Here is a 13,512-nt window from a genome sequence, read left to right on the forward strand (position 1 = left end):
AGTGGATATGTACAATGGTAATTACACTAAGTGTAGTCGGGTTGAACCTTATGGCTTCATCAGTCATCACTCCTGAGGGTACCACTCAATATGTAAAAAGAGCGAAGAGCACAATACTGATCACAATGGAGACGTTCAGAAGTAAGAGGATGAAAAAGTGGTTTCGGCCAATTGGTTAATCAGTCAAGATTGCCAGACATAAAACGTAGAAAAGAGAAAGGTCAGCAGTTGAGACAGGATTGGAAATAGATATTGGGGAAAGCCTGTATGCTTTGTGAGTTTTTTTTTTTTTTTTTTTTTTTTTTTTTTTTTTTTTTTTTTTTTTTTAACCAAACTGTATGTTACTATTTTAACAAGGCTTCTCAGATTCACGATGTGTGTTCAATGCAGATTTTAAGTGTGTGTCTAAATCAAGGTGACTGGAATGAAGAAGTTGACATTGCTAAAGACTTGACTTGTTGCCAAGCTAAGAAGGCTAAATCCCTAGTCAGGGAGTCAGCAACTGAGCATTGAGCGCTGAGCTAGGACATGCTTGAGGCAGTAGGACGGGCTGCCAGGCGAGGACTTGGCAAAGCAGAAGGGTGGCAGCTGCATTTCAGAAATGAGTGAGCTAGGACTGGATACACACAGTCCCCTTAAGCATCCCTTAGCTAAAGGAAGGGAAGCTGTGGTTCTAAACTCACTTGTTAGTTACAAAGATGTCTCTGTAGGAGGACCAGAATGTCCAGAAACACATTTTCTCAACAATGCAAATGAGTTCAATGCTTTGTGAAAGTGAATCTCTCCATGTTATTACCCCAATAGCTATTAACTCCTTTAGTGCTTAAATTCCGCCAAGTCTCTCACGGGAGAGGTCTGGCCTTACTAGACTTGTATTGGTATAAATTGTGATTATGTGGTTTCCATCACATTCCTTAGACACACCAAATTCTTCTCCACATGAGCATTCCCTGGGCTTTCCTTAACAGGCACACCTTTCTGAAGGCCAAGGACGACAGTCCCGGTGCTCTCTGACCACAGCTCCATGTAAGAGAGCAGAGCAGCTCAGCCTGTACCAGGCTCCCGTGGTGAAACGGGTGTGGGTGTACGAGAACGGGCGCAGACCGGATGGCGGCACTTATGCCTGGGCCAGTGCTGTTTCAGAGGTGAGTCCAATGTGAATATTGAATAGGCCTGCAACCAGACCCCGCCTGTGACACCTCTAGAATAATGAACTATTCTGAATCTCCTTTTCTCATTTGTCCACCGGGAATAATACTCTCCTCACAAGGCGATCAAATTCTTAACCGAGCTTACACGTGCAAGTGAGAGCAGTCCAGCGTTATCTGACATGTGTGTGAATTTGAAGATGACGCATGACCAGCATAGAACAATGCCCACTGCACACACTGCAGACCAAGACTATAATCTACACTTTAAAATCATTTAAGAGCAGGTGCGGTATCTCAAGCTTCTAATCCCAGCACCTGAGAGGTGGAGGCAGGAGGCTGATTATCTTTAGCTACAGTAGTGAAGTTAAGGCCAGCTGTGGCTGAGTGGGACCCAGTTTGTTTGTTTGGTTGGTTGGTTGGTTGGTTGGTTTTTCAAGGCAGGGTTTATCTGTTTAGCCTTGGCCATGCTGGACTCATTTTTGTAGACCAGGTTGGCCTCAAACTGACAGTGATCCACCTGCCTCTGCCTCCCGAGTGGTGGGATTAAAGGCGTGCACCACCATGCCCTGCTGGGACCCAGTCTATTTTTAATAGTTATGATAATAATAATTTAAAATATTTTTTCAATTTCTTGCCAGGCCACAGGGGAAGAGGACATGCTCAGTCCTTGACGGGATGAGCTGGGATGAATGGGAAGAAGAGCTCCCCTCTTCTGAGGAAATCGGGGAGGGGGTGTGAGAGAGGGAGGGAGGGTGAGACTGGGAGGAGAGGAGAGATGGGGCTATGACCAGGATGTAAAGTAAATAAGTAAATTTAGAAAAATAAATGAATAAAATCATTTTTCTTATTAGCTTAAATCTAGCTCACAAAAGAGTTATTTCTAACCCCTGTTGTGAGTTGTTCAGTAGATATGGGAAAACAGGTGCAGTTCTTACAGAAAGCAACACCAGTTATAAGACAATATTCTTATAACTCATCATCCTGGGCTAACAGAATTTCCACTTAGCTTAGGAGGAGACATGTGAGTGTTCATTAATTGCTCATAATTTGATGGGTGTGAATGGAAAGTTTGACATTTTGGTCTTAATCTTTAAGTGGAAACTTGAGGCAAGTGGGTTACTAGTCTTTTCTGAAGTCGTTGCTGCTCAGTGGTTCTGCTAAAAAGTACTTCAGCTGCTTTATGTTGTGAGGCATTCTCATAGACTTTCCTGGGACGAGAGAGATTCCCAGAAATAATGTCGGGGCCAGGGCTGGCACAGCATGAAAGCACAGTAAAAAGACCTATGGAAGTTCACGATGCTGGAGGAATGGCAGAGGCAGCTCAGTGGAGGCCAGCTCCGAGGCTGTTCCAGGCTCCCAGGGAGAGAGCCTCTCTTAGCTGGTAGAGCCCTGAGTGCAGCCAGGTCTCCAGAGCTGATGCACTCGAGGTATGAAGAAAAAATGAAGAACATTCAAAATGCACAATAAAGGGAAATGCTTTGTACACCTCAGGGCAAATGGGAAAGTGGTTACTCTGGAAAGACAGTGAAAGACAGCTTCTTTGGGAAGGCACTGAAGTGTGGCTAAAATGTTCCTCTTCAGATTGGTCTCTTCAGAAGCCAGAGCCAATGTCGTTGATACTGCTTTCAAGAGAGCACTTAGCCCTGACAACTAAAGGAAATCAAATACTGAAAGAATATACATCGATTAACCAATACACATAGAAGAAAGTGTGATGATAGGAGCAAAATAGCCTAATGAGACACAGTGTAACAAAACTTACAAGGAACTTTCCAAAGATTACATATAATTTTTATGGACTCTACATGAAAGCCACTATGCTAGAACCCGTGATGCATCATCCTAATTTGTGTTTCTGGATAGATTTTTGTAAACTTTTGGAGCACTGTGTAATCGACAGATTAACATCAATAATAGACACTACATGGTACAGGATCTCATTAAATTATGATAAATTGTATACAAAGACTCCTTACACTCAAGGGCAAGTTGTTTAGTGTAGATTGTATATAGCAAAACAAAGCAATTATGTAAAAACAAGTATATGCACTTTAATGATGTTCATAGCAATATTGGCTATATTTGACAAGTTTCTTTAATTGTAGACTGTAATTTCTTTGTTACTCTCTTTAATTTTTTAAATTAGCATAAAAAGTATTGGTTTGGTTCCTTCAAGTAGTTTTTTGTTTGTTTGGTTTTTTTACATACATGTCATGCGTGTGCTCAGTTGTCCTCCCCCCCACTATCCTTTCCCTGGCTAGCACCCCTCTCTTTCCCACTCCCCCCACCCTCACCCTCCTACTCCAGTCCCACTGATCTCCTTTCTTCTCAGTAATTCTTCTGTTTTGTTTTTCTTTCACATGTAATTCTTTGCTCTCTATCTCCTATGTCCTTTAAACTCCATTTCTTCCCTCTCCTAAATCCCTTTCTAGTTCCATGACTTACAAACATAGACACATATATCATTTAAATGTTAGTTTCCACATATAAGGATAAGCATACAATATTTGCCTTCTTGAGTCTGACTTAAAAACTTGTTTAATATGATTTCCAGTTGCATCCATTATTCTGAAAAAGTCATGATTTCAATCTTATTTATGGTTTCATAATATTCCATTGTGCACATTGTGTACTACATTTTCTATATCTGTTCATCTACTGATGGATGGACATCTAGGTTTGTTCCATTCCCTGGCTCTAATGAATATGGATATGTAAGTACCTCTGTGGCATGCCGACTCAGTGTCCTTCAGCTATAGACTTATGTTGGTATAGCACAGTCATTTAGTTCAAATTCAGTTTTGTGAGGACCCTCTATATCGATTTTCACAGTGGCTACACATGTTTATATTCCTGCCAACCGTGTATAAAGGTTCCTGTCCCTCTGCAGTCTTTGCCAGAGTTTGCTGTTATTTGTTTTCTTGATGGTGGGCATTCTGATTTCCCTGGTAGCTAAAGATAGAAAATACATTTTATAAAATTTGCTAGTCATTTACATCTCTTCTTCGGATAAGGGTCTAATCAGTTCATTACCCCCCCCCCTTTTTTTTTTTTGATTGAATGATTTATAACCTCAGTACTGAAGTAGGTGCAGGCAGAGGGCCTGCCTTTGGTCTTTCAGGATCTCCTGAATACCAATCACCTAGATCACTTAGAGGAGGGTTGATGGCCCTGGGATGTCATATAGACCCCAGGGACTTCAGAGTTCTAGTGCTCTACAGCAGAGAATGACAGAGAATTGGCTCTAGAATTTAGTCAACCTGCTATCTCAGGACTACTAAACCCCAAGATAATTCTCAGATGAGACCCACCTCAAGTCCCTTGTGGTGGTGCTGTGCACTGCGTAGCTGGAGCCAGCCTCCCCCACCATCTGCATCCTTCAGCTCGCAAGGCTCTACTCCCTGTAATTGCCTCACTGAGCCTTTACCCACCCAGGTGCTACAGCAGACCAAATCAAGGCTCCTTAGCCCGAGGAGAGTCCCTGCTCCCAGGCCCATGAGGTAGCCAGTTTTTATCAATACACTTTATTTCAAAATACCATAAGGCCACTGTCCCCTGAGTCATATGGTATAAAAAAATGGATTTTTATCCACCATTGACCATATCCAACAATTAGATTTAAAGCTCATGAAGACTGCAGGCTTGTCCTGGGGGTGGGACTGCCTGCTTCATCTGGGTTACCTATTGGAAACAGCTTCTGAGCCCTCTTCTTGGCCAAGGTGCTGTGCCACGGCAGCTGTATTTGGGAAGTGGTCTCTAATTGGCTGTCCTACTAGGCTGTCTCCTCAAGTTGGCAAAGAATATGAAAATATACCCAGGCTTTAATTGGGTACGGAGAAATAGACACTGTCATGTCGATGGAAATTGAACTTTATAGAGAACAATTACTTGATTATGCGTCTCATAAGCAAATGCACTTGAATGCATCCACATTAGTTTTTCATCACTGTGACAACATAACAGACAGACTTCTGGGAAAAGGAGTTGTTTGGGCTCATGTTTCCAGTCCATCACAGCTGGGGTCCATGATAGGGTTCATGGTGACAGGAGCAGGTACCTGTTGTTTCTCACCTTTGAGCAGACAAGGACACTGAGAACAAAACTGAGAATGGCCATGACCCTCAAAGACCTGACCCTAGGTCCCTACAGAAGTATTGCCCTGCCAGCAAAGTCTCACCTCTTGAAAGTTCCACCATCTACTGCCACCAGTTGAGGAATAGATGTTTGTGGTTCCATTTCTCCTGCTGCTGTGAAGAGCCACAGGAAGTGCATGCTTCTTTTACAGGAAGGTCCTGGCACTGTTGGCTTCTGGGCAGAAACACGTGAAACTTGGAGTCCTAGTTCCGCTTCCTTTGGGAACCGCTGGAGCACAAGAAGCGAGGTCCATGGGACAAGACATCCTATCTTACTGGGGATGTGAAAAAGAGTTTTTCCACCATGTTACAGTTAGCTCTTTTTAATGAGATTTCTGTTGCCAGACAACAGTGGAAACTCAAGGGTTATGAAGCCAAGGCAGTGGCAATACCACAGTGTTATAACCCTTGGGCGAAGGGTGTGGGCGAATGCCTGTGCCTGAGCCACTAGAATGCAGGTTCTGGGACTGATCCAAGTGCTTAGAGCTCAGGGCTCTGAGAGGTCCCAGCTGACTTGGATAAGTCAGGCCTTTGCCTTGCAGCTGCAGGGAAAGCTCCAGCTATGACCAAGGAAATTTCACTATGACTGCCTGGCCCACAGTCAAGCTAGGAGATCCAACAGCAAATCCTTCAGGGAGGAGGGGAGCCCTTCTTTCTCCAGAATAAAGGAGGAGTTTCAGACAATATTTGATGAAATAGAAGGTGTATTTTATTTCCTGAACAAGGACACTATAGCCTTGGACAGTGGGGAGGAGTTTGGGGGATGAATGTGTTTGATTGGCTGGTGCTAGGGTGCTGTCAGTGCTCTATTTACATGGGGAAGGATAACAGGTGACAGGTCACATGACTAACCACCTATAAATCCTTGGGGGCTGTGTCAGGTGCTCTCTGGGCCAGGCCAGAAAAGGAGAGAGCTTTGTTTCATGCCTTGCATTCTCAGGATGAAATTTTAGGTCTCAAATTTGAGGTTTCTGGGGTTTTAAACATCTCTGTTCCATACCAGTTCCTCTGGAGGAATGGCCCATGAGCCTGACAGGTGTTAAAGCCCATGAGACTGTGGGGTGACATCTCCCACTCAAACTGTGACATACCCCAAGAACATTTTTGTGAACTTATACAAAGTTTGTTTGCTAGAGATGTTTATCACAGAAGTATTTTCAATAGAGATAAATTAGAAATAATTTTAAAACTTAGCGATCGGAAATTGGTTAAATGAATTATAGCACATAGGATGGAATATCATAACTCAATTAAAATTAGCTTTAAGAGAGAATAAAAACAACAAATATGGCCGAGATACACTAAGTAAAATAAACATAATCTAAAGCATGTGGAATTAGACTCTAAACACACATTCATGGGTAAATTGAAAACAGCATGGAAGGACTTAACTGCTCTAAGTATTCATTTTGCATTGGGTCATAACATGGGTTACTCTTATTTTTCTTTCCTGTGTATTTGTGTGTTCTGTACCTTTGAAAATGATGAATGCAGATCGTTCTTATAAGGAAACAGTCATCGTCTTGGAGAAGGACTAACAAATGTGAAGGTCAAGTTCAGTTGAGCCATCAAGGGAGGGAGACTGCCTACCCGGGATAAGGGACAACATTACAAGGAAATCCATTGCCACCCCCTGACAGCACTTGAGAAAGGGGTATGCATCGATAACTCCGGCAGAGAGAGTACTGGGCTCCACACAAAGGCGTGCGTGTTTGAGTTGGTGCAGTGTGTTACCCAGATGGTGCTCACATTGAGGAGAAGGGAGCAGTGTGACAGTCTCGAGAGACTGTTTGAAAGTGATAGGCATTGGTTGGCTTGGGCTGTGTTGTGGTTTTCTCTCGGGGACTTGGTGTTTGAACGCCTGGTCCTGAGCTGGTGGCACCATTTGAGAAGGTTGTAGAACATTCAGAAGGTAGAGCCTTCCTGAAGGAAGCAGGTCTCTGGGCGTGAGCCTTGAGACATTTTAGATGGCTCAACTTCCTAGTCACTGCTGCATTTCTGAGCGTGGTTACAGCATGACCAGCTGGCTCCTGTTTTTGCTGCTGTGTCTTCCCACTGCTTACTGAGGGCCACCTTCTAGCCCTGTCCTCTCATGGCCTTGCCTTTGTGTGAGGAGGGAAGAGATTCTGCTGTTTTTCTTATAAGGAAACCAGTCCCGTTAGGTTAAGCCTCTCCCTCATATGATGTTTAAACTCCTCTTCAAATACAGTTGTTAGGAATTTGGACTTTAACCTAAATTTCTGAGAGGAGACAGCAGAAATGGCTGTAATACTATCCGAGACTAAAATGATCAGACCGTAGTTGGTCTCTGAAAACAAGAAAGGGGGCTTTGGGAAAATGTTTGGGGAGATCGTGTGGCCTGGCTATGTATAAGCATTCTTAGAGCTAATTGCTTTTTTTTTTTAAAGTTCATCCCATTCTCTTCCTTTTCCATGCTATCTGTTGTTTTTTAATTAGGAGGTTGCCTGAGAGTCTTGGTGATCTGGTAGAAACCTGTCCTCAAGGCTGTCTAGCTATGAGGAATACCTCTGGAGAACGGGCTGTGTGAAGATGGAGGCAGTGAGGGGGAAGGCTAGAGCTCAGAGTCTCACGGGAGCTGGCTGACAACAGATTGCAAAGACACTGGGAGTTTCAATGGCTGGACTTTTACTGGCAGAATGGGAAGCAGGCACATTACAAAGCACTTCACTCTCTACCTTCAGTGTACTGAAGCTCCAGGTGGCATTCGAGTCTCCGCCAACACAGACTGCCGCTCAGCTGCTCTCACTACCATGCCTATTGTGGTTGATTTAACCACACACTCTTTGAACAGTGCTCCAGCAACACTCACCTCCAGCTGCAGTTGGTTCATCAGTCATCAAAGCACCAGGGAGCTAGCACTCTCTCTCTCTCTCTCTCTCTCTCTCTCTCTCTCTCTCTCTCTCTCTCTCTCTCTCTCTCTCTCTCTCTCTCTCTCTCCAGGACCAGCATCTTTTCCTGATTAATGTTTGCCTGGGAACGTCTTCCCTAGTCTGAAATATTTGTTTTCTCCCATCTCTGTGATATGTCTGATACCACAGCACCTTAAAACCCCTGTGTGTGTTCTCAGCTAAGGAATGGCTATGACGCAGGGGTAGAAGCTGCAGGGTAAGAAACAGGTCTTTTCTCTTCTGATTATCAAGTGCTTCGTGCCCACTGGTGCACACAGTGGGTCCAGAGGTCCCTGTGCCCCAGCTTGAGGAAACCTCATCTACGAAAGCTATACTCATAAAGCATAGCAGAGACTAGGCAGGTTATTTATAGAACACTGGTCCTTCACTGTGATTTTTATTAAACCACAAAATGGTCAATATTTGACTTATACTAGTCAGTGTGATAAGAAGCATATGAACAAATTTTGACACTCATGAGACACTGGGAAGTAAGAATGTCTCTTATGTTATAACCTCACTAGGTTGTTTTTGGATGTAATTGTATGAAAGCACTTTATTTTCTAGTTTATTTTTAAAAGATTTTTGTAAACTCATTGATTTTATCTCAGTGAAAAACCAAATGAAGCAGGCATAAATTTGGTTTCTGTTTTGCCTTGATTATGCTTTTTATCAGGTTTAGGCATTATCCCAATTAGAAATGGGATATATGATCTCTGCAGGGGGTGGCATCTAAGTGGAAAGGTCATTTTCCCTTTTCTGTTGAAGTTTTTCAAATTAGATGGACATTTTTCCCATATACCACTTTATATATGTTTACCAGACTATTTCCAGCCCAGGGAGGTACTCAGCTATTCTACATTTTGTTTGCCTTTAGACAGACAACACATAAATACAGTGAGTATTGAAAAGTAAATTTAAGCCTGCTCCATCCTCCAAGTTCCAATGTTGAAGCTCTAAACCTCGAAGATGAGGCTTTTGGGCGACAGGTAAAGATACATTCTGCCATGAGGATAGGTAGGGACTTGCTGAGACAGGATTGGTGGCCTTACAAGAAAAGGAAGAGAGAGTGTTGCGAAATGGCTCCATCGATAAGGTGTTGGCAGGACAAACATGCTGACTTACAGTCCCTGTGTGAGCAAAGCACAGACAGGCTAATTCATGGTCTTGCTAATCATCTGGTGTAACTGAATCAGAGAGCCCAAGGTAAAAGTAGAGACTGTCCTAAAAAACAAGATGAGAAAAGACAGATTACATTCAAGGCTGACCTCTGGCCTCCACACATGGGCATTTAGATGCACTTAAACACCCTCACATACACACACACACACACACACACACACACACACACACACACACACACACACACTCACTCACACACACACACTCAAACACCCCACAAACCTCGTTCTCTCTCTCCCATATGTGAACACAGCAAGAAGATGGCCATTTGTAAGCCAAGAACAGAGACCCTCAGAAATTGACTCAGCCAGTACCCTGACTTGGACTTTACATCCTCCAGAACAGCAGAAGTGGTCTACTATTTAAGCCAACTCACCTCTGGTATTGGTTTGGTACACTTATAAACTAAGGAGTGAACATTGTTATAGAAAATTTAGAAAACTCACACATATGTACACATGCATTATACACACAAACATACACATCACACACATATCACACACATCACACACACATATCACACGTTTCACATATGTACACATCACACACGTAAAACACACACCACATACATCATACACACACACACATCACATGCAGGCATATCTCACACACATACACACATACACACATACATCGAACACCTACACATCACACACACATAAGGCTCTATTGCAGTTTTACTTCTATAACAGTCACTATCAATTTCTTGACTAATTATCTTTTAGTTTTGTCTTCATTTATAAAAAGCAAATAGTGTGATAAAGCCAGTGGAGAAACTAAGAAGATCAATACGAAAATGGAGATGCTATCACTCACAAGTAGTGTGAATTTGATTGTCCATGGTTTCCAAAGAATTGTCTATGCTTGGCTACTGTGATCATAGTATGACCTATGGCAGGTCAGTTCTGAAAGGTGCTCTGTTTAATCTAAGCAACTGTTGTGACTTTTCCTTATAGAATTTAACCCTTAACAATAACATAATATTTCTGTTAACAGACATTTGTTTATAGAATTTTCTGTTGATTGAAAATAGACCATCTTAAGGCTTTTACTGTTGTGAGGAATAATGATATATACATTTATATTTGCTTTCTGGTTTTGTTTGCTAACTCTAATTCATACCGACATGTTTAAGCACTTGGATACATATTGCCAGAGTGTTCTGTAGGGACAGTGCTAGTGTCTGTGACCAAGCCTTTGCAAGTCAGTGGGAGCTCTGCTGCTAAGTGTGGCCATTTAGACACACACAGGTTGACTGAAGAGAGATGTTAGAGACTTGTGTTAACTTACTTGTCTCCAGTGACTTGTACAGAAACTATTGACAAAATTTTATTTTCCTTCAGAGCAATATAACTTCATGAGGCCTCCAGGTTTCCTGTGGCACTCTGCATTGTTTTCCTATTGGATGCATTTCGTATGTTGAGAGAGATCTTTCCCTATTGTTTCACGAGACTCTCAGATCTGTGGTGACATGCTGTGGCCAAATTTTTCTGATTTTTTTTTTTAACATACAAAAAGTAACCAATAATATGTTTATTTGTTACTTTTAATGCTTTAGATAATCTTTCACCATATGGAGACAATATCAAGATTCAATGATTTTTCTTCAAAATTTTTATGATTGTATTTTTCCCTTTTAACAACTATGCAGATTTTTTTTTTCTGGTGAAAATTTTAAGTGAAACCTTTTTCTTCTTTGTTGGCCTAAAGAATTTTCTCAACTTTGTTTGCTGACTGGTCCCCATATGAAGCCAGAATATCATTTTAGACTGCTCACTCTGACACAGAGTTCACCTGCTGTTAAGTGAGCTGGGGTACCAAATGCTTTTAAAGCTATCACCAGTTCATAATGTAGTTTGCTACCTGAAAGTGGCAGTTACCCACTATTTCATTTTGTTACTGTGCTTTACTTGAGGACTGTTGTTTATGAATCTTGTAAACACATTATGGAATTACTTTTCAACCCCACAAAAGCATCACATAGGTGTTCTGACTTCATCTGAATAAGGCTATTTGTTAACTTCGTGACAATTGACAACTTTTGTGATATCCACTTTTCACAACCAGACACATGGCGGTCTCACGTGCATTGAAACAGCTTTTGGTCTATCAGTAAAACTGTATAGTTTTTATATGAGAAACTCACATTTTAAAAATTATTACTTCTCTTTGGGGGATTTTCTTTCATTGAATTTTCTGAATGTCTAATTTTAATAAACAGAAAATCTATTAAGGCTCTAAAGTTTACTTATTTACCTATTCATTTAAATGTTCTTATTTTTATTATTGAGTTCTTAATTATTTGATTGACCAGTGCTTCCTAAGAATAAAATTGCATGATGTCCACAAAAGGTGTTTTTGGTTTTGTTGCTGGTTTTGTTTTTGGTTTTGTTTTTTAATCAGCTTAAAAAATGTTCCTTCTTACATTCTGGTACCTACTGTGAATGTCTTCTCAATTACAAAATAAGTTTTATACTAAGATTTCTCTCATTCTATGCTTCTATGTTTAACAATTGTTTTAATTGATAACATTTTAAGCTACCTACAAGGGCCTCTTTCAATTTCTTTTAATTTTCCAAGGTCTTCTCATTATGATACAAAGGTCAAGTGTCCAAGTTTCCTAACCATTTGTATTTCTAGTTCTTTGATCATTAAGAAAAAAAAATGAAAGCTATTTTGTCATGTCTAGATTCCTAATCCAAGGTTTATTGTATTTAAAATTTTGTTAAGCATCATTATGCCCTCACTGTGGAAAAATCAAGCCTCAAGGAGATCCTCACCAAAGACCACTGATGTCCCTCATGTTAAACACATCAGCAGTCACACACTGAGTGGCCTCTTCCCACTCCTCCTTACCACTGCCCAACAACTGTAACAGAATGAATATTTCAGTAAAGACAGAGCTCTCTCAAAGTGAGGCTTGAGATGTAGTGCCATTGGTCGAGTCCTTACCTAGCATTCATGAAGCCTTGAGATTGCTCCCGGTGACACAGAGCCCCAGCCTGGTGGTGCACACCTGTAACGCAGTGCTCAAGACAGTCAGAAGGAGTATCAGAAGTTCAAGGTCAACATCAACTAAGTCGTGACTTGGAGTCTAGGAGCCTGTATTACATGAAGCCTTGTCTCAAAGAGTCTTAATAACAATTTTGAGAAATTGTCATTTGAAAAATGGCCGTCCCTTTGAGTTTTAATAACAATTTGGAGACATTATCATTCAAGAAATGGCTGTCCCTTTGTGTTTCAGTTGCTGGATGTCTGCACTGCTCGTCTGAAAATGTCGCCCCCAGCCAAAACCCTTTATACCTCAAGTGGGGAGCTCATTCAGTCATGGGACGAGATAGAGAGGGATATGACTGTCTGTGTGTCTGCAGGACATGGCTTTATAACCTCAAAAGGTACAGGTGATATCTCTTTTATCCAGGTCTTGAAGGATTAAAGCATTCAGTCTCCTCTGCTGAGTTCTCGCCTCTTGAACATTAAACACTGTAGGATGAGTTTTAGTAATTAAACTCCTCATGATGGCCTCTTCCCTGTTATGAAGGTGAAGTTTACATTTGTGTGTTTGAGAAGACTCATTGTTGACACTGTTTACTCTAAGGAACACAACCAAATCTTGGGGGGTCTTGGGCTGTACCCAGGCCAATTTACAGAGACACTGAGGCTTGTTTGAAGGCACTACCTTAGTGATGAATCTTGGGGAAAGAGAGGTTCTTGTTGACTTCTTTCTATTCGAATTATTCAAAGCAGTGTGGAATTTCTCTGTTTGCAGATTTTCTTTCTGTTGAGAAAGTGAGCATATGCTAGTTTTAATACACTCCCTATATCCTAATCATTTCCTTTGATAGAAGACAGAAATGGAAAGAACATATGTTCACAAAATGAACTCCAGCCTTTTATCTTATCCTAAAGAATTTAAAGCCCTTTCTGTAGGAATGTAGATACTAGCAAAAACAAAAAAATAATAATAATCTTCAGGAAATTCCAAAAGTCATTGTTTGTACATTAAGGAAATTAAAAGATTAGAAAGAAAATTACCTGATATCCCTATAATAAAAATATTGGGAGGTTTTTTTTTTTTAAAGAAATGTACCATAAAGTTATGACTATGTTATGAGTAAGGTGGGTAAATGGAAGGGG

The 13,512-nt window shown here is 41.3% G+C and overlaps 1 protein-coding gene across 1 annotated transcript in view; it reads left to right on the plus strand.

Annotated features, from left to right (window-relative positions):
• Positions 1-13,512, plus strand: part of Dcdc1 (doublecortin domain containing 1) — a 364,522-nt gene that overhangs the window by 348,771 nt on the left and 2,239 nt on the right. The window contains 2 exon segments of the mRNA XM_051144875.1: positions 969-1,145; positions 12,620-12,770. Coding sequence (XP_051000832.1) covers positions 969-1,145; positions 12,620-12,770 — 328 coding nt within the window.

This window comes from Acomys russatus, chromosome 4, assembly GCF_903995435.1.
Source record: "Acomys russatus chromosome 4, mAcoRus1.1, whole genome shotgun sequence".
Classification (NCBI taxonomy): Eukaryota; Metazoa; Chordata; class Mammalia; order Rodentia; family Muridae; genus Acomys; species Acomys russatus.